Source organism: Semicossyphus pulcher, unplaced genomic scaffold (assembly GCF_022749685.1).
Source record: "Semicossyphus pulcher isolate SPU_LCO1_2020_fin unplaced genomic scaffold, fSemPul1.0.p SCAF_2, whole genome shotgun sequence".
NCBI classification, from domain to species: Eukaryota; Metazoa; Chordata; class Actinopteri; order Labriformes; family Labridae; genus Semicossyphus; species Semicossyphus pulcher.
Genome location: NW_027211693.1, coordinates 19564559 through 19586510, shown reverse-complemented (window position 1 = coordinate 19586510; position 21952 = coordinate 19564559). Strand labels below are relative to the sequence as shown.

The 21952-nt window shown below is 43.1% G+C and overlaps 1 protein-coding gene across 3 annotated transcripts; it reads right to left on the bottom strand.

Moving 5' to 3' along the window:
- Window positions 1-59: 59 nt before the first annotated feature.
- Window positions 60-21030, bottom strand: jakmip1 (janus kinase and microtubule interacting protein 1). 3 transcript variants are annotated; one of them, XM_069669714.1, is made up of 24 exons: window positions 20639-21030; window positions 13484-13798; window positions 12958-13290; window positions 12366-12527; window positions 11102-11314; window positions 10469-10582; window positions 10089-10235; window positions 9469-9639; window positions 8872-8931; window positions 7574-7702; window positions 7210-7338; window positions 6913-6996; window positions 6101-6163; window positions 5618-5716; window positions 4704-4805; window positions 4568-4621; window positions 4410-4475; window positions 4165-4233; window positions 3890-3967; window positions 2739-2948; window positions 1657-1722; window positions 1366-1441; window positions 719-1280; window positions 60-267 (listed from the first exon to the last, which is right to left on the bottom strand). In XM_069669714.1, exons 2-22 carry the CDS (start codon window positions 13637-13639, stop codon window positions 1391-1393), a joined length of 2556 nt encoding a protein of 851 aa, XP_069525815.1. In that variant the 5' UTR covers window positions 13640-13798; window positions 20639-21030; the 3' UTR covers window positions 60-267; window positions 719-1280; window positions 1366-1390. The 3 variants fall into 3 exon arrangements, with proteins under 3 accessions (XP_069525815.1, XP_069525818.1, XP_069525817.1); XM_069669717.1 differs by lacking the exon at window positions 2739-2948; XM_069669716.1 differs by lacking the exons at window positions 60-267; window positions 719-1280; window positions 1366-1441 and having other exon boundaries at window positions 1480-1722.
- Between the last annotated feature and the right edge of the window lie 922 nt (window positions 21031-21952).

Sequence of the window (21952 nt, the reverse complement as noted above, 5' to 3'; positions counted from 1 at the left end):
GTAGCAGGTGTGTGCGTGTGTGTCACTGGATCCCCTCTCCCCCAGTCTCTCACCTGTTTCTCAGGTAGCCGTCCGTCTGGAGGGCTGAATCTTCACTCGGCTCCAGGACCTTCACTCTCTCACACAGAAACCTACACGTTCAGATCCAGCCAGTTCCCATTGAGCCTGTTACCATGGTTACAGAACTGCTTCCGGTGCTCCTCCTCGTGTCTGATGGGGTCATGTGATCCTCCGTTCGGTATCCTGCGCACGCTGGGTGAGTTTCATCTGTAAGCACAGTGTCAGATTTACTCAGTTTAACTTTAACACGTCTGCACCTCCCTGCTTATAATATCTACACTACAAACACACACACACACACACACACATAGGCAGAAATACACACATATAAATTAAAAGATACACAACCAAAAAATACAGTCATCCATTATTCATCATGTCAACAGCTTGGTAGCAAGTTATCGAGCACAGGTGTCTCTCAGGTTACCCCGCCTCCTAATCCTCACATGCTCGTATGTGAGTGCTGTATTTTTAGACGAAATGAAAAATGTGCACCCATCCTTTAAGCTAATCGTTGGCTAGACCTTAACTTTGACTGATGCATAAGTAAATATAGGTAAGAAAACGAAAGTCAAAGGATAACTTAAACAACCTCAAAGTGGCTGTTGTAATAAATGCACAAAGAAGTATATTCTCAAAGATAAACTTAAATAATTACCTGTTTTTTAGGTCCACTGATCGTAGTTTCATCTTCTCCTATGCAGCAGCGAGCTTCCACTAAGTTCAGCTTCTGCTCTGTGATCTCAGTTGCGCTGTTGTTTCCTTGGATACGGCACAGACTTCGCCAAAATCCTCCATATCCAGTTGGCACTCTGCCTGTTCGGCCCCTCGCTGAGCCCTGTACTTTCACTCCCTCTCCTTTTCCATTGTCCGACTGGGCATTGCTTCAACCGAGGCCGTGGCTCCTTTCCCTCTTATAAATCCTCTGATTCAGAGTTTCTCTCTGTAAATCTGCATGTTTGCTTCTCACAGAGGAGTGATTTTGTTCCAGGTCCAACAACCACTTTAGTTAATGTTATTTATAAATAAATATCATCTTAATTTCATGTTTATCAGTTTATTTATCACATTTTCAAATATGTTTGCATTCCAGGTAAGGGTCTTCTGCAAAAGTGCACATTTATCAAAAAGGCCATAGGGTTTTAGTGATCTGTCTACAAATGCATAAAAAACAATAAGGTTTTGTTTTGTCCTCGCTTGTCTCCACAGCACCTTAACACCTAAGAAAAGGAGACATTAAATATTATTTCTTCATCATTGTTATAATTTTACATACTAATAGCATAAAGTGAGCAAAGGTGTTACCTGATGTGGGTCCAGGGTTACTTTATTAAGGCCAAAGAATAAATGCTAAAGAGAAAAACAAAAAGAGGAACAAAAACTAAAGGAACACAAGGAGTTTAATCAACAGATAAAGAAGAGAGGGGAGAAAAAGAGTGACAAGAAGTTAATAAAATAAAGACAGTGAGTCGGTACATTAGATGTAAACTCACATTCTCTCGTGTTAAACTTTGCTGAGTTACTGTCCACATTTCCTCTACCAGCCAGGACACAGAGCTGTTTTTAGAAAGACACAAATTAAATATGAAAATGTACCTTTTCCTCTATTTCCTTTATTTGTCTCTTTTGCAAGTCAATCCTGTCCTCCAGCTCTCTAATCCTCTGCAAGGTAAAGACAGATGAGGTTAGGTGGTAAATACAGGTCAGATGTCAAACTCTAAAACATAGACCATCCAACTATTTTTGTATACATTCAGAAAACTCTGCCTCCTTCCCATCATGCCCTCTGTCTTTTATCAAGCTACAATAACATGTCTTGTTAAAATAACGTAAAATACTAATTAACTGACTTATAATTGCACTTGGATGGACTGAAATTCTTAAATTACAACCCACGCTCCTATGAAACTTCAATTAAAAAATGCTTATTAGTCATTATAAAACAAGCTGTTTAGGCAAGACTACACTTTTGAGTCAGCTAGGGGAGTTATAAAGTGTTTAAACTAATGCACAACTGTGGAGGAAACAACTTAACTGTACTTTCAGCGATTGTTGATGAAATGAACAAGGGATATCAGATATATATAGCTTGTGCTTGTGGCCACTACAAATCAATTATAAAAGAAACTGTCCTCTAATTCCATCAGTAGTTTCCACTGATGTATTGAATTAGTTCATAAATATCATTCGTAGTTGTACAAACTGTGTTTGGGGTTAGGAGTGAGACAATAAGACAAGCGTTGTTAGTAAGGTACAGTCAAACTGTTTCAGATGAGGTTGAAGGTGCTGTGGTAGTTGATGAACTCAATGAATTACATTTACTGTATGAGCCATGGGTGTAAACTACTGTGAGGGCAGCGGAGTGGAGGGGTACTGAAGGAGTGGGGGGTCAGATCACAATGATTTACACAGAGTCTCTCTCTCTCTCTCTCACACACACACACACACACACACACACACACACACACACACACAGCCACACGGTCGTTCTGTCTCATCTCTTCACTCTTCACCTCCACAGGTGCACTTACAGGTAGAGTTAGAGGTTGCACACACAGGGATACTGCATCTTTTTCATAGCACCAGAAGTCTGGTGGGTCAGACGTTTCAGACAGGGGCCGGGGTCAGATTGAGGGAGGGCAGGACTGTAACCTGACTCAGTTTGCTTTAAGTCTTACCTGCTGGGCCTGCTGTAGGAGCTCCATGCGCTCCTGTAAGATCTGACTGTCAAACTGCCGGCTCTGCCGGAGAATCTGACGCCGCAGCTTCTCCACAGCGAGCCTCAGCTCCTCCCTCTGCCTGTCTGTCAGCGACTCGGCCACCTCCCGGCATGCCGGCTGCTCCTGCTGCAGAGCGCTATACAGCGTGGCCTCCAGCTCCTCGATCCTCTGCACAGCCAGCCACATACACACACATACAGGTAGACAAACACACATACACGCACACACATGAACGTGCACATGCGCATGCAGACACGCACGCAGGCATGCACAGACACACACATGGAGGCACACACACAAACGGATACAGAAACAAACACACATACATACACCACTGTGACCATGGCAGATATGGGAACACTGTTCCACTTTATATTGAGGGTTATTCAGGCTTGACCTTCACATGGTGACTTCAAAGTATCAACACAAACATGTTCTTAACATGTGTTAGTGTCTCCTTCAGGTTAAAAGTCACCATGTGAAAACCAAACTCACCAACACAACATACAGTGGAACCATAAACAGAAACAACAGTAAACTGACCAAATAAAATGGTTAATACTTTATGGAGAGTGACCTCAGTAGAAACCTCTGATTTGTGGGTACAACCTAGTGGGACTGGACGATGTTTTAAGCTCATTCATGCTAATAAGATCGATTAACTAAAACCTTATCAAACCCACTCAAAGTCTTTATTGAATTAATGAGTTGTCCATTTCTACCACCCTATGCAGGCTATTCATAAAGGTATCGTATCTTCATAATTCATATTTATGAGAGAGTAAATCAGTGATTGGCCTCCTCAGAAGATAACAGAGCACTAGTTCTATAAACAGGAAGCCCAATACCTCGACTAGTTCAGTGGTTTGATTGCAGAATTTAGACTTCAGTGGTAAAAGATGCAGTATCCCGACACACTGTGACAAATTTAACCTTCATGGAGCGCTCATGATGTTTGAATGGGATCCATATGTTTATGTGTCATGCTGGAATGACAATGTCGCACCTTGTTTATTGTGGACTATTATGCCGTTTACACAACCGTGGTTAGTGTTTTAATCGATATAAATGAGTGCATTTTGTCTGTTTGTATAAAGTTGGCTCTGTACCATGTAGGCCTGGTCCAACGCCTGCTTCCTGTAGTCCAGCTCTTCTTCGAGGAATCCCTTCTGCTTACTGAACAGCTCCTGCAACGAGAAATGACACAATGGTATTACAACTGAATGTTAGAGTATAGATTATTCTGTGGAATCAAGAAATATGTGACCACTACAGAAACAGTAAACAGGTTAATTTGGTCAGAAAACGTCAAGCATATTTGCATCTCATTGCACTTAAACATTCATTAAAGATCGTGTCCTCTAACGTTAGACTGATTTTTCACCTTGTCATTTTCCAGGTCGATCATCTTCTGTGTGAGGGCGGCCTCTGTGTTATCTATCTGCTTTAACCACTGTACAGGGAGGATTGAGACGAAGGGTTAATTCTTTCTGAGAAGCCAACTTAACAATTATTCCTTGATATTTAACCCATATACAGTATAGTTGCTGTATTAGAATTAAATAGATGTTATGTTACATGTGTCCACCATGTGTCAGTAAAAACACAACATGTCTGCCTTTCTCTCACCTTCTCACACAGGGAGATCACTGTCCCTGCCTGGATCACAGCTACCTGCTCCTCATTCCTGAGATTCTACAGAAAACACAGCAGGCAAACTAATATTATAAGAATACCTATTTTTTAAAAGACACCAGAACTTGTTTTAACAGTTTATTCAAACTCACCCCATTATCCCCCAAGATATCCAGCTTCTTCATCAGCTCAGGAATGATCACATCCTGCACAGAAGTCAGAATCAGACATCACATTGACTGTGTGAGAGAGAGTCATACAGGAGAAGAGTGTCAGAAGTGTGTTCACCTTGACTCCCTCCTGGTGGCAGTAAATCTGCAGGGCGCTGCTGCTGTTCTCAGGGAACGCAGACATGTGGAGATTCAAGGCAGGAGATCTGCGCTCCCTCTCCTGCAGAAAATACACACTATTAACACTCATATACACACACATCCAAAATATTATCACATCAACCAAACTATAGCTCATTATAATGTCTGTGGTAGTGAACTGTGAGAGTGAAAATGTGGACGACAGATACTGAATGTGAATGAGTGAAAAGGGAGTGAATGAGGTCTTTACTTACATGAAACTGAAAACATGGTCGGGATCTGCCAAAATGAGGAAGGTGGAACCGAAAGACTTAAATGGGACAACAAACCAAACCGATAGGGAGTATGAAACACATGCTGGAACTGAAAGAGGAGCTACTCTGTCGAACCTCTGTCAGACACTTCTGCTACATTAATATACACTATCAATCAGGTCATTTTTTCTTGGTATTTTTCTAGATTTAAGATTAAAGGGGGGGAAAACTCCAAATTACACTTCACTGTTCACTCTTCATTAACTCGTCCTGGAGATGAGCTTTTATCTTTCGGTAAAATGTAAACAAATGTAGGACATGCGTGCACAAATGAGAGACAAAATGAACAAAGATGGGACTGAATGATGAACTTAAATACATTTTTATTCAATTAAAAATTATATTCATCTTAAAACATTCCTTCCTTAAAAAAAATATTCCAGTTCAGAGGATGGGTTTACGAACAGCTGCCATGCAGAACAATGAACACACACACGGATGCATAAAGAGGACTCAAGTATGTATGAACAGGATGTTTGTCTGTGTCTGTCTGTCACTGTATGTAGGTCTTGAGTTTGGAGCTGATGTTGTTGTTGTCGCCTCCTGCTGACAGGATGACGTTGGTACAGTCTCTTACTTCCAGTTCCAGCACCCTGAACTCCAGCAGCTCGTTCTGATCCCGAGCGTCCTGAACCTCGGCATGCAGCCGCGACTCCGTCTGCTGCAACACACACATCTAAGGACACACACAAGTTTAATCATTTGAACTTGCTCTATTTCATAATCACTAATACCTTTGATCAATAATCTCTACAGAGATGGAATAAACTTCAAAAGGAAGTCTGCTCCAACTTTGACTGCTTTTAAATCTGCAATACCTTCTAACATTTAAATATGCACTGGAATCTCTTACGCTCTATTTAATGTTAAGGTTAACATCACATGCACTTAAGAGTACAACTACTTTGCTCTTATGTGTTGAGTTCTTCTACAGCATAAAATCTTACCTTAAAGGAATCTGTACCTAGAGAAGCACCAATTCTATGAATACAATCCTTAATAATACACTGATGCTCAGGAAGTGATGCATTAAAAGTGAGTGTAGGCTAGTGCAACCCACCTTCTCGTGAATTTCCTGGTTGGTCCTGAGCAAGTACTGCTTCTCCTCCACCCACTTTGAATCCTGCCATAACAACCAAACACAACATCAACATGAAGAGTCATCAGAAGGAACAGGAAGGAAGAAGGAAAGGGTCCCATGACAGGGTGTAAAGAACAAAGCCGTCAGCCAGCAGGGTGTGCTGCATTTACAAATGGCATGCAAATGTTCCACAGACACAAACGGACAGGAACAGAGTGGCGGTGGCACAAGTTTATTGACGCAGAAAAATAAAGGAAAACTCCTGAGATAACATGCAAAAAAGCTGCTGTCACAGGTAACAAGATTTCACCGTGAAGGGAGGAACAGAGGTGAAGAAACAGCAGAGCACAAAGCAAAATAACAGCGTAGGACAGGCAAGATGCTATGACAAAGGAAACTTCACAATAAATAAAGAGCATTCAGATTAATTCATTAAAACACTTCAGTATTCTTCATATTTAGTGTAGGAATTAGGTGTTCAATGTAAGCATATCCTTTAATCTCCCCAGTTTTGACAAACTAGCCGAGGCTTTTCTTCTCCACATGAAGAGGTTTGGCTTTTTAAATTAGAATCATTACTAACTGCATTTTCAGATTAAGGAAAATGTGAGACATTACTGGACATACAAACATTTCTATTCAAAACTTTAACCCTCCTCTTCGGGCTCGGCAGCACCAGAAGGCTCGAGACACAGAGAGAACAACATGAAGAACAGCGGATGAGGGCAGAGCATGCAGGCCAGTGAGAGCAGGACCAGTGAGCCTCTGTCACGGTCCCTCGTCTTTGTTACCTGCCCCCTCTCGGCCAGGGCCTTCTCCAGGTCCACGATCTTGGCCTGGCAGCTGCCGAGCTCCGCATGCAGCTGCTCACGTGTCTGTGGGAGGAAAGATGAGTCATTAGTGGCCAGTGTGCAAATCAAAAGAACTTAACATCTTATTGCAAAATTACAAAAATGTATCTGATAAAGCTACAGTTTATATTCCCTTGTTACATCATAAATCAAGATTATTTGCAAAGTTTTAAAACATATGTGAGAACTGTTGGATTATGGAGAAAGAGGGCAGAGAAGTTAAAAGTGAGTACAAACCCTGGCTTCCCTCTCTGCATCTAAAGAGCCCCCCGCCTGCTCCTGTAGCAGGGCGTAGGCCCGCTGGAGAGCCTGGTACTCTCTGGTCAACTGACGGAAGCGAAGCTCCGACTCCTCACGGGTTACAGTCTAAATTTATGGAAAATGGAAGAAAAGTTATTAAAAAAACAGAGGAAGGTCAAAAACAGACAAAACTTTCGTATTTACCCTGTTTGTTAGCGGATAAATTATTTTTATAGTATGCCTTTTTCTGTTCTGTAAGTTATCTAATATATGCCCAATTCATGCAGAACATCTTTCAGCGGTTTGAGCTAAATAATATAGTTTGAATTATTTCTTTCGAAGTACAAAATTGCACTCTTACATCTTCCAAATCCTCCTCTGGAGTTGCAGGCGTGCGGTCAGTGAGGTCAGTGTTATAGGAGGTCAGAGAGGAGGTCTCAGAGTCTATCGACTCCTCGTCAAATCCAAAATATGTCTCCACAACATGCCTCTGCAGAGAGGAAGAGAGGGGAGAGACGACATGAATGCTGTTAAAAATCTAACTTTAACAATATCTTTTCTGTTGCCCTATCGATAAAAAGCCAACAAATACAACATTCTTCGCACCTTAAATCACACCTTTGTACTGCTGTAGTTTATTCACCAACAGTTAGTCTTAACCCTCAAGTCTCAGCATCTTTGTTTACGTCTTTCTCGTGATTAACTATTCCAAACCCCTCGGAGTCCTTACCATCATGTTTATAAGTCATCTCCTGGCAGCCAGAGAAGTAGAGGCAGACCAGAGCACAGAGGCAGATGAAGGAAGAGAAGTAGAGAATAAGGAGGATGTACTCTGTCATGTTGCTACTGGAATAAAAACACCAAATCTAAACTATAAAGAATCTCCCCAAAGCACGTCAATCATCTCTTGAAGCAGGGCTTATTAACGTCCAAAACGCACAATTGCTTTCCGCTGCCCTCCCACATAAAATGGAAACAATCAAACTACTCCCACAGAAAAATCCAAAAGCCAGCGTCTGTGTGTTTTGTCTCCAAGTGGATCTATTCAGCTTCTTCTCCGACTCCCGAAAACAGAGACAGATTTCCAGGTGCAGGTCCAAGAGCCAAGGCGCTGCGCCCGACAGTGCATCCACCTCGCCAAGGTGACAAAGTATATCCAGCAAGAGAGGTGGCAGGAAATATCTGACACTTATCCACAAGCTCCTCCTAGCAACATCACAGACTCTAACATGTTCCCTGATGTATAAGCCCAAACATGTCATCTCAAACACACACACACAAACACACAGAGCTAATTAGGATGAGTCATCCCTTTCCCCTCACATGCAGGCAAAGATAGATGAAGGCAGAAATAAAGTTTGCAATGTTGTAACAAGTGTATTTTTGTCGAACATCAACACTTAATTCTCAAAATAAAATAAAACAATAACAGTAAAAAAAAATAATAATTTTCCGCTGGCTGAGAAAATGATTCACGCATGAGTTGTGTGTGTGTGTGCTCAGCGTGATGCTCCCAGCTGGAGGCATACTGTCATTATTGTCTCCTGAGCCCAATTAAACACACACACACACACACAGATGTACACTCAATTGATCCACAGATTGGGTAGTTGCTTGGTTACGCTCAACAGAGTTTATAAAACACTCATGGCCACTTACTTTAGACAGTTTGAGAGGTTTCCTCCTGTTCTTTTTGCTCATCATGAATCGGTCACGTTCCTAAAGACAGACATGGATCTGTGAGCTGTACAGTTTTACACAGTTCAATAAAAAAACATTAAACTAAAATATAAACAGCACTGGAAACTGAAATGAAGTGGTAAAAATGGACAGAAAGCGAAATGATCCTAGGACTGAAGCATGTGGGTTGAGAGTCTTCACAAAGAGGGACTACAGGATGATGAGTCGGCTGTGGCGGGATGTTAAAAAATAGTGTGGGAGGGGAAAGACGAGCGAGGATGAATAAATGAGACATTCTCTGCCGAAAAGGACAGGTGTAGACACAATAAATCATTTTACTGTATACAACCAAAGGCACAATGGAGCAGAGAAGATAGGGCTGGTGCTTTCACAATGTGGTTACCGCTTATGTATACAAACAGGGTGGACAAAATGTTCTCGAAATAAAACGCAGTTAAAACCACCCCAAACTACAACCTCAATAATAAAGATGTAGTTAAAGTAATGAAGTAATAAATGATTAATTTCATCACACAGTATATCAGGTGTTCTGTTCTGTTTAGGTAAAATCCTAACCTGCATGAGCTCATCAATGGTGCCTCGTTGCTCAGCAACCTGCAGTTTGAGGAACTCCACTTCCTGTTCCTCGTGGGCGTGGCTCAGGTCTGTCAGGGAGCTTGGTCGCTTCAGCTGGGGCTGGATGCACTGTTGCTGTGAGGGGGGCCGTGAGGAGGCGGCTCTTTCCTTCTGCGGGAGGGAGACAGAGAGAGAGAGGCAAAGATGAATTTTTTTTTTTACGATTATTTTTTTGGTCTTTGCCTTTATTTACAGGACAGCTGAAGATAGACAGGAAATGTTGGGAGTAGAGAGTGGGGGATGACATGCACCAAATGATCGGCAGACCGGGAAGCTGCGATCAGTGCGACGAGGACTGTAGCCTCTGTACATGGGGCGCCTGCTCTACTAACTGAGCTAAACAGCACCAGATGTATTTTAAACTGTTCCTTGAGTGTCCAGTAGAGGTCCTGCTTCCTTGATATTTAGTCATTCTCAGTGACACCCAAAGTACAGTGACTACAAACCCTTTTTATCTACAAATTAAAACTAAAATATCTGCTATTCTTTACTAGTATTATAACTTTTAAATAATGTAAAAGAAGAGGGAAGTGGTAAAACATTCGCCGGGTGCATCTCACCATCTCAGCGTTCTCTCTGCTGAGAGTCTTCAGTTTCTCCTCCATTCGTTGAAGCGTTTGCAGCAGGTCGTCATTCTTCTTGGACAGCCGCTTGTTCTTCTCAAACATGGGCTTCATCTGGCTCTCTGCCTCTCGCACCCGCTTCAGCTAGACAGAGGAAGGAAACAGGGAGAGGAAACACTGTCATCTCGAACCTTCACTTCTAGTCACACTGAATTTCTAGTTTCAACAAGAGAGGCAAGAGAGCAAGGCTGAAGGGATTTTGAGTTAAACTTTTTGCAGGCATTCATGTGTGTATAATATGAAGTGTAACAACATGTGTGTGTATTTGCATGACTACAATCATTGCATAAATGCTCTAGTGCATTTGTGTTTCTCACTAGTTCATTTCTCTCGTCGGCCAGCAGTGCATTTCGGTCCTCCAGTTTCCTGATGACCGAGTGGAGCTCCGCAATCTTCAGCTGGAACCTCCTAATGTCACGCTCCTCGACCTCCTGTGGAGTGGTAGGGAGAGGAGAAGAGGAGGAATAGAAAATCTAAAAAAGGGAGAACATGCAGGCAGGCGTGCAGGCAGGTAACGGAGACGGACGGGGAGAAGGTGGTGGTGGGATGAAGGGTGAGATGCCAACGCAGAATACAAAGTATATCCAAATGCTCTCATGAATTTTTGAGCTGTGACTTGAGACTGTGAGTGATCTCACACAACTCGTGTTCTTATGTAATAAGGACAAAATAAATCGTGCTCTTTAAGTCTCATTTTAAAGTGTACCTTGACATGAAAATGTTTGGGAATGTCAGTGTGAAATAAAGGTCTGCTTAAAACACAAAAACACAAACAGTGAAGTTACTTCAGGTCGATTTTAACGTATGAAGGTTTTTGCATCCAATAAATCATGAATTCGATTACTCATTTACATCTATGATAGCTTAACCCACGGTGCCTGCAGCTACGTGCAGGAGCCAGTCAAACACCAGTGTTCAAAGAAGCCTTACGTGTCTGTGTCTGTGTTTACCTGGTTGTTGAGCAGGTCCTGGTTGTCCCCCAGCCCAGGCACCACCTCTCTCTTTGGGCTGCCGTGGTTGTGTCTCTCGGCCTCTCGTACATGCCCCAGCTGCTCATCCAGGGCTTCCTTCTGAAGCTGGAGCTTCTGAGTGTAGCCGGCCTGCAGCCCCAGCTCCCTCTCCATAGCACACACCACCCGGTCCTTCGCCTTCAGCTCATCCATCTATGATAAGGATGGAAAGGAACATGAGAAGTACATACAACATAAATTTAGTTGCTCTTTTGTTAGATTTATGTGCAAACAAAAAGGCTTGGAGTGAACTTTCCACCTTATATCACACGCTGTCGACACCTTTAGTCTAACAAGCTGCATGCTCTGATGGTGGAGAACAGAACAAGAGAGTGTTTATGCTTTCAAAACATGGTGCTCCAGCTGTGATTAATTTATGAGGCTTTGTTCTTGCTCAACTTCTTCTGACAAATGTGCCTCCATATTTTGTTCTTTAACACTGGTGTTCCCTGCTCTGTATGCTCGACATCAACCCACCATGCTTTACTGATTCACCACTTTGTAAAGATCAATGCTCACACATTCCTTTACTGACAAAAAGTGCCCGTCATTGTAGCCCTCCTGTGAGTAATGGAGGTTAACGAGTAACTGTAGGCAGATATACAGACTTTTATTTCTGCAGATAAGCACCACATTGGTGAGATAGGCAAAGACAGACAATCCTGCAATTAGCCTGTAACCTTCATACTGTGATAGTGAGATAAACCCCGAGCTGGAACGGAACTTCAGAAGCAGGAGAACAGATGTCGAGTGTGAGAGAGTCTTTGTGATATTCAAATGGGGATGTGGCAGGCTGTAAAAATAACAGCTGCTGGGTTTGTCAAGCTAACCTATCAGAGGAATAATAATATAGGGTTTATGGGACAGTGTAAGAGCCTTTTTATTACATGTATGACAGCTCCATATTTTGTCATGTATTTAAAGTAAGCTCTTTGTGACGGACAGGACAGGACATGTTTCACTCTCGAACAAATGCCCAAGGGCTTAGTGATTAAAAAATGGCACTCTAACGAGGGGCCTTCTAGTTACTTATTTAGTCATTTATTTGAATTTGAGAATAGTCTGGGCAAGTTGTTAATCGACAGTGCAATGCAATATTTTTTTGTTTATCTAAAGACTTATCTAATGGCCATGTCAGTTTGAGATAAGACATGCTATATGAAGTGTCTGCAGTGTATGTCTTCCCGGCAGCATGTGGTCTCACCAGTCGGCGTATGTCTCTCTCACAGTCCCGTTTGATGCGGTGCACCTCATCCTGGTGCTGTTGGTAAGCCGTGCGCAGATCTGCCGCTTTGGCTTTATCCGCCTGCAGAGCATTTCCAAGGGCCTCTTCGGCCTGCTTCCTGGCCGTCTTCTGCTCCAGGATCTAAAGTGCCCGCACATACGAACACAGGTTAATAATAAACACGACACAGAAACAACAAAGATAATTTATAAACACACTTTCCGCACCATTAAACAGTTGTAATGATAGATGCCCTGTTTGTCTAGAAAGGCTACAGTCAAACAATAGCTTGGCAAAAGCTCTTTCCACCCTGCTTCCTGTTTTTCAGCACTGAATTTTACAAGGATAACACAGTCCCACATCAACAACTGACATACACACACATGCACATTCACAAAGTGGTTTCAGAATGCCCATTACACAAAAAACAACATGAGGCTGAGCTCAACTTATTGAGAAGCAGAGCATACCAGATGTGGTGTGAAGGCAGTGTTACATTAATACACAATCTATAATGAAAGCATAATTGATACTGTATTATTGTCACCTACATACATGCTTCTGCATATACCTCTTGCTGTAGCTTTAGCCTCTCCCCATCAAAAGCTCTCCTGGCCTCCTCCCTGGCCTCTCCGAGAAGAGCATTTTTGAGCTTATCAGCAGCTCCGTCTCTCAGGGCGTTTACGAGCCCCTGGAGCCTCTGCACCTCCGCGTCCCGGATCTTGATGGACCGGGCCAGCTCGACTTCATGCTGCCTGGACAGGCCCTCACGGACAGCCGCTATCTCGCGTAGCTTTTCTTCGTGGAGTTTGGCACGCAGGTCGGTGACGGCTACAGCATGCTTGTGCTGTTCGAGTTCCCGAGCTTGCCGCTGCTCCTGGAGCCGCTCTCGGAGCTTGGACACCTGAGGACACACAAGAATCCAATTAACCAATCATCATAATACTAGCCACCAGTGAGTTCATTCATTTTCCATCAGACTGTCTGCAGCGCGGCGATAGCGACTGGCTTTTACTGTGATGATCTTAGGAGGGGGGACCTCTCTACTGTTAAGTGTCACTATTTTTCTTCTTGATCTTCTTCTTCCTCCCCCTCACCTTGCTCCGCTCCTGCTGCACCTCTATCTGGACATCCATGAGTTTGCTCCTCAGCTCCTCGTTGGTGGCCTGCGGCGAGTCAGCCATCACCTCCGGTTTCTCCAGCTTCCTTCCCTTCTTAAAGGGCGGGGCCGCAGGGGGTGTGGCTGATGACATAGCACCCTAGCCGCCCAATCAGGACAGACATAGGGTGCCAGGTGTGGTGAAAAGGAGGAGAGAGTCAGTCGCTGCTCCTCCTCCCTGCGAGGTCCTGCATCACCATCATCATCATGTCGTTGTCATGTCTACATCATTGCTTGACGTAGTTCAGACTTTCTGTTTGGGAGAGAGAAACAGAGAGGAGGAGAAAACATGGAAAAAGAGTGAGTCAGTGTTAAAAAGTGGGTTACACAGCACCACTCTGCACAATGCACTGGGCCAAAGTCACATGACGCACCACAGCCTTGGGAAAACAGACTATTTTTGGGCTAACATTTACACTCTCCTCTGTCGTCCTCTTGTCTCAAACATATACACGTGGGCAATTTATCATCATCCTGCTCCGGTCCCTGGGCTGTGCTTAGACACTCCACGGAGCATAAAAACTGTCTGACCACCACAGTAGACTCTCACTTTAACACTCCTCTCTTTCAGTAGACTAATACATTACAGGTGTTAATAACAGAGTTCCAGTATTCTGTTCACCTGCACAAAAACTATGCAGAATAAAGAGCAGTTATAGCATCATCACTGTCGACTTTACCCCTGCAGTGTAAAGTGATTCTCACATATTCGCTCTTATTTGTCACTTTACTGCAAAATCATTGAAGTGAACTAACAGAGTTGAAGGTAACGCTCCTTGGACATTTATCTCGCTTGCAGTCGCATCACAACATAAATGCTGCTTCAAATAAATATCTAATTGATTTTGTCTCAACTCTCCTGGTGTAGACAGCAGCTGCCTCTATTACAGCCTTTCGATCCTTCCACTATCCATCAGTGTAATACAATTGCAAAATGTGTCTCCTCCTTTCCCTTTCTAAACACAGCAAAACGACTTGTCAATAGGATTATTGTTTCTGGCTATAAGAGAGCCGTGATATTTTGGGAATTGTTGGTTATTTTAGCTTGTAAATAGTTAAGAATAAATGGGGATATCACTTATATGAATCAGCTAGCAGGAAAAAGGCTGACATCCAAATGAACCTCTCAAACTAAGACAAATACAGAAGGATCTAGATTAATGATTTGTTTACACTTCCAGCTTTCCCACTGAAGGCGCGCTCAGTTCTGTTAGCAGGAGTATATGAGGCATGGGATATGTTTCTGCAATGACACACATTCACTGAGCAGCTGAAAGTGGACTCCTCTAATCTCTTCCTGGAATGAATTGTAACCCAGTAACCTTCCAGTCTGTCTGGTAACTATTAAATAAATAATGCAACGATGAGGGAGCTGAAGCATTAAGACCACAGACGCCTCCATCTTCTTCTACACAAACACACGCACACACATTACTAAACATTAATACAACATCCACAGATGGCAGAAATAGTTACCAAGGCAACCCTTGCTCTCAAAAACTCTATTCCTCCCACAGCAAGGGATGATGGGAAGGAGGAGTCTCAGTGTGGATTTGAAACACACACACACGCAGACATTTGCAAACACTATTGCATCATATAGGGGCTGGGTAAAAAAAATCATGCACACAGACTCATGAGTTTGTTAGTCTCTGAGCTGTGGTCGACTGAGAGACAGAAATGCATTGATGCTGGAGGGCAAGGGAGCTTTCTACCACATGCATTTCAACACAACACGCACAGTCAGACGCTGGGAACCAGTGGGGATGGGAGAGAAAGAGAAGAGCGGGAGCGTAGTGGAGGGGAAGGCCTATAAGAGAGCGGAGCAGAAGAGCAGGAGCACGACCCTCCTCTTACATTCTCTAACCACTCTCAGCCCTCCATCTGCACTCGCTGGCATGGATAGCGGCAATCAGTGATCTCACTCTCATTCACAGAGACAGCAAGAGAAAGAGGGAGAGAGAGAGAGAGACCATTCACACAGAGAAAAACATGGACACACGCACTTAAACAGGACAACTGGGGACATGTACAGCCATTCACAGCGGCACAAAAAGCTCATTAGTGACAAACACGTAGTTATTTACAGAAGGTCAATAAGCTTAACTGAACTATTATGTGACAAATGGAACAAAGACTATATTCTGTATACATTCCCTCGTGCTACTTTAGGCATGTTTATACACGCCTGTTATCAGAGACCAGGTGTACTCAAGCTGAAATGGCGTGGCATGACGGATGATGGTTCTACTGATTTTTGTCTCATTGCGAAGGAGGCGTGGACACTCATCCTGCCAACATCTGGATGTGACACTCTACCTCAGTGGAAAGAGAGGCATGCCAGCTATTTATATACATATTGGTCTTTATATATTTCAGGTTAGAGAATTCAAACATGTATATTGAATTCTTTACTTGACACGAGTCCAGATTTTCCCCCGTGTACGGGCACAAACACCACACACGGTTCCCACGAAGCCTCCTGCAGCCACGTGTTCCCAAGCTGGCAGCCAGACCTCTGGGAGTTTATGGGAAACTGGAACAGTTTATAGGGGCACCGAGAAGCTAACAAGCGCCTCTTAATGTTCAGAGAAGTAAACGAAAGCCAGCACGGGTCATGTACCTTAAATTACCTTGTCTACTCTGAGTACAAGCAGATACCCAGCTTTGAGTGCACCAGAAAGCCTTCATGTCTAAACAAAACCTTCTAACGCCAGGATCAAAAAGTCTCCATAGACCCTGCCACCACCCACACACAGCCCATATAAAACCATGTTCAGAACTTAAAATCACTATGACTCATCAAATCAATCACAAGTCGAATCTTCTTACAAGATTTAAATGCAGTGAATGACACACTGAAGCGATCAGCTTAAACGAGAATGAAGATAAATCACTTCATGACGACTGCAAGAAAGAAGTGATGCGAGCAGTTCTGCAGCTGCTGAGGAGTGTCACAATTAAGCTAATTGCTGTGTGATGAATTGACTTTTCTTTGCTGCTGAAACAGTCAGAAACTAAATGTAACATTCAGATCAACATGACAATATCAGCTGAGGAAGCACAATGAAGGTTCGAAGCTTGTGGTAACATTACTGCCAGTATTGACTGATGTCGAAAGCTTTATCATTTCCTAACAGGCTGAAGAAAATGTGACAAACATGTAAGTAGTTTCATAACTGCACCAGGAAATCCCTCTTCACTCTGACGTGGTCTGAATAGAATATAGGGTTACAACAGCAGACTGGACAGTGGGTGTTCCTGCCCTTTGCCTATTTGTTAAAGGACTTAAACGCAATGTTTGTTTTTGTAATAAAAGTCAGAAGTGAATTGTACAGTAAAGTAAACAGTGGGTTAAGATAGTGGACAGTGGCACAGCAGTACATCCTCACAAACAGGAGTCAAAGTAACCTGCTTTAACAGGTGGAGACTTTCATTTAAAACAAGTGTGTCTACCAGTCGGCAAACCACTTCAAAGATTTCAATTGCAGGTGCGAGATGTGGTTAGTGTGATCCTAAAGCCTTTCGGCAATATGTCTACCAATGAGTTTGCAGCATACTTTGGTAACTATTCTGCACTGCACTTCTAAAGGTGTCAAATTAAAAGAGTTTAAAACAATATTCATGATGTAAAGCATGTCACTTACGGAGAACGGACAGCTCAGACATGGGCAGGAAAAAGCAAAGCATGCAATTGGTATATTCTACTTGGATATCCCGGATAAGGCCATACTGAAATGTAGCATTTTCTGCCATAGCTTAATGGTGAAGTCATGGTTATGGACCGATGTGTCTGTTGAAAAGAAAGTAAAGCTCAACAAGGTAGTGAAAGGGGAACCACTACTTTATAATAGCATGTCTGTTGCATGCAGGTGTTCAGTCACCCTGACAATACAAGTAGAACAATATACAATATGACCATAGAAACTTTGACACTTGCTATGTCCAACAGCAAGATTTACTTTAATAACGTATTGAACCAAGTAGAATTGAAACGTGCAAGTTACATACAAGTTCAATTCACATTCCATTTTAGGGAGACCTGTTTGCGTTGCCTCCTGCAGCCTTTCCTGCAGCCACAACTTAAGAATATAAGGATGAACTGGTTTGCCTAAAATCACTTTTGTTAATCCAACACAAGCTTTAAAGACGTCACCTCAAGTGCTTATCCTGAATATTGCCAAAATGCCACCCACACCTCCTCAATGTTCAGCTGTGACACATGCGAGAGGTTAGTACCACAACATCTGTGTCCACACTGCACAGGGTGGTCTTTTTAATTTAGTGCAGCATCAGCCACATGGAGTAGCATCCTTATATCTGCCTCTTGATGCATTTAAGGAGGACGCATTAAGATGTTCTACTTTTGGGTAAGACGATTGAACATTGGGTCCACAAGTGGAAACAACTTTTCACTTTGGTTCGGCCAGACAGTAAAAAAGCTCTGCTTGCAGTAAAAGGTGTCTGCAAAAGTGCAGCTGCAGGCTACCAATGCACTTCCATGCATCCTCTTGGAAGTAATATTTTCCCTTTGCACATGCTCAAATAAGAAAAGGTTCAGAGGAAAAAACAGCCACACAATCAAATGTAATCAATCAATCCAAATGAACACTCTCTGGGATAAATGGGTCATTTGCTCTGTAAAACACAAGAAGGATATTAAATTTGCTAAAAAAATATGATCCGGATAATTTTCTTTTAGATGTATCACTATAATGTGCTAATGATGCCAATTTCATCCTGAAGTATCCTGGCATCCTGCACTATAATATGTTATTAATGAAGTACAAAATGTGAGGTAGGCAGACAGGTTTGCACTGGTCACAAGCTTTTAACACGCACAGATGGACCTCCTCAAAGCTAGACAGACCACACGCGGGCTCTCAGTCAAACATTAACTAGACTCCTGTGAGACATTCAGGCCCAATAAATACATAAAAGAGCTGCAGACAGGAGCTCGAACAAAGACTCCACGCTTCTCTATCTACCTTAAAAAACAATAGTGAGGGTGTGGAGGGACAGAGGAACACTACAGTTTATACTACATGTTTATACAATGCCTCATCGCCTCATCGCCTCATTATACAATCTCATCGTCGTTACATCAGCATCAGCCGAGTGTGGACTGTCAGAACAGGTCTGGCCACAATCCAGACATACCTCCACCATCCCAACGCACACTCAGCAGGCTAGTGATTCTCCAGAGACGCTGCACAGATCACACTGAAAGGCTGAGTGACCAAGCCAAGTGCAACACAAGTGAAGCATATGACCTAAAAACTACTATGCCAACAGAGTGACTACAAGTGAGTGACCTCAATGACTAGTCAACCTAAACAGATAAACAAGAAAGGTTTCTCTCATTCGCTCTGTAACGCACACACATTACCGCCTCAGTTGTGCTATTGCTAACTGTATTGCTCAGATCGTTTAGATCTATGGTACCAGATAATTTGGTCATTCATTGCTGGAGGCATTGTGTGTGTTTGGCCTGTGCATATACATCTTTGTCTATGTATGCTTTTGCATGCATGGATGCATCTGTGTGTGTGTGTGTGTCTCGGCAGTGATAGATAGCCTCACTCCTGTTCAGATAGACATGATAGTGCAGTCAGTAATGTGATTAACCTTGCCTCCCTCTTTCAGGCTGCACAGCACATTAGTCTGTACTGGCTGGTTGCTATTTACTTCCTGTCTGACAGATAAACATTGAATTCACAGTAGAGACATTTTTCTTACTATTTGCATAAGAATATAAGCTGAACTACAATATAAGACGAAGGTACAGTGCACAGGGATTATTATGTAGCAGCCTGTTTCTCAAAGTGTGAAGCTGTGTGGACAGAAAGATGGGATAGTGAATGAAGAATAAATGGGATGAATTTAGTTAGGTAAAGGAATGTGGATAAAGGCAGTGTGTGAGGGAAACAGAAGAGAGGTGATGTAAAGGAGTCCCGGTGAATGTCAGTATTCATTGACGTTACACCTAACATTAGGTAGACTGACAGGTTGGGGTCAGGATGTGATAAGAGAATTTAATAAACCATAGAGAAAGAATCTATCTCCCTGTTACAATAATTATTATACTATTTGTTTTGTAAGAGTTATCCCTTTCAGAGGATCGGTTCATGAAGATGAGCACAGCATGCATCATAGTTTTTGCAGCATGCTCTGAGCTGAAGCTGATTAAACACAACTGAGTGTGCAACACATGTTGGCTGTCCACTGTGGCACATTTACGAGCCTGTAGGGCTGCCTGATACAGCAGCAGAGCTGTGATGACTGACAGACTGAGTAAACACAGCGGATGGACAGTGCAGCTACATGGATGCAGAGGTCTGGTTTTGTAGAGGGTTATGGTTGGGATGTCATGAGGGTTTAATGGGATGTGGCCAGCTCTCTAATGAGCTGTCAAATGGGGGAGATTACAGGGTGGAGTGGAGCTGCTGGAGGGAAAGAGCTTTACTGCTGACAGGCTGCCTGTCCGGTTTGCCAACCACACCCCACGGCGACATGCACGAGGGCTGCTGCAGCATCCTCCAGCCACAGAGGTCGGATGTCCTTGCACTCAGGCAGCTCTACAGTTTAATGTGTTGATATGTCTGTCATGTAGCATTTACACCGTGCTCTAAGGATTATAATGTGGCCCATATAATGTGGTCTATATCCCAACATGGCTTCTCTTATACCAAACGAGGAAACAACGATAGTGTCACAGCTAAAATAAAGTCAGGACAGTAAAACAGTTGGATATAAGCTAATCTCTCGTGCCAGGTAGCGTTATCATACTTCCTCTTTGGCTAGCTTGCAGGGTCCGCCACACTCTACTAGTGATGTCACACAGGTTCACGATGCAGCTAAATTTAACATCCCTGTCAGAGTCGATATAAGACTCTGGAGTTACCAGAGGAAGCCAGAGCTCACACTGAGCAGCCTGATATGATGAAGGTAGGTCGGCGGCTTTCTGGTCGTCACCGCATCGTTAGCACGTGAAACACGGCTGTCGGTTACACGACAAAGCGGCTAACCGCCGGTCAGACTCTACAAATCAGTCGTGAGAAGTTGTCTTTCATTACAGGTCGAACAAACTTACCCGTAATGGAGGTTCAGCAGCGGGTCACAAGTGGCCTGATGTAGAAACGTAGCTGCCTGGTTTGCTTCACATCCAGAGAGGAGGGAGGCTGGGCTTCCTGCGGTGTGGAGAGCGATATTCACTCACCTCCAGCGCTGAAACGATGCCGAGCTCTGCCAACACCAAACAGCGACCAATAACAACTTTATTCCTCAGATATTACACACATTTTCCAGCGTTCAAAGCAGCGGTTAAAGTTGTACATCCGCCGCTGATATTATCCTCTGGCTGGATTCAGCTGCAGGCTTCCTCTCCTCCTCCTCTCGCGCCGCACGTTGACACTTTCTTCCACGCCCACACAAACACACCAGAGTGCACGAGCGACGTCATCCGTTCCCATACATTACATCCACATGAGTGAACATAAATATTTAAATAAATAAAACTATGTCGACGTGAACATGGAGGGGAAAAAAGCCGGGCGGGCGTCGCCGGTAGCGTGATAGAAGCGCGACACCTGACTGCGTGTTCAAGAATGACACCGCGCGCAGTGAGTGCGTGGACACGCAGCCGGTGCGGGAGAAACGTCAGGGCGTACGGTGGTACCTGGGTGGTACATGCTCATATCAACAGAGACAAATTCATTTGTTCCCAAGGGTTTCTTTCAATATCTTAAAGATATTTGACTGTAATTGTTTGTATAATACAGATAATATTCAACTCAATCAACAAAAACAGGGTTATATTTTTTCTATTTTAACCAAAACATTTTTGTTCGTGAAAGAGGTGTAAAAATACGGTCTAAGATAGGAAAGAGGCCATATCTTTTGAGGTTGTCAATAACATCATTATCTAGTGTGTGTCATTTTTTTATTTTTTACTTTATTGTTATCATATGAATTTATTTTATTCATTACTATATTTGATTTTGCCCCTCCTATACCTTTACTGGTGCTGGCCTTCTTGTTTTGAAACTGATGTGTTTTTATATGAGATGATGATTAGGATTAGCATAATGATAATTGATCCGCTGTGCCTCTTGCCAGACATCATTGTAAAAAGAATTTCTTCTTTGAAATGAGGTCATTAAAGGTTAACCATGATCATTATCATACAAACTCAAAAACTGTAAATCCACCTTCTTCCCCGCCAGTGATGCACTGCATGTGAAAAGCTACGACTACGGGTACTTCAGGCCTCCTAATTCAACATATGTACCTTAAATAATACTATACACACAGATGATAAAACTAGGTAAAATAATCAGTGGTGTGAGTGTGACCCAGATTCTGGGGGAGGCATTACTTCCGCACAGCTTGCCTGTCTCTGCCTCTC

Bases quoted from the DNA above. Each gene is read 5' to 3' on its own strand.
- jakmip1 (XM_069669714.1), bottom strand. From the start codon at position 13,639: ATGTCATCAGCCACACCCCCTGCGGCCCCGCCCTTTAAGAAGGGAAGG. The intron at 4,476-4,567 runs GTGAGTTTGAAT...TGTTTTCTGTAG, and splicing joins ATATCTTGGGGGATAATGGG to AATCTCAGGAATGAGGAGCA. The intron at 2,949-3,889 runs GTACAGAGCCAA...CTGGCTGTGCAG, and splicing joins CGTTGGACCAGGCCTACATG to AGGATCGAGGAGCTGGAGGC.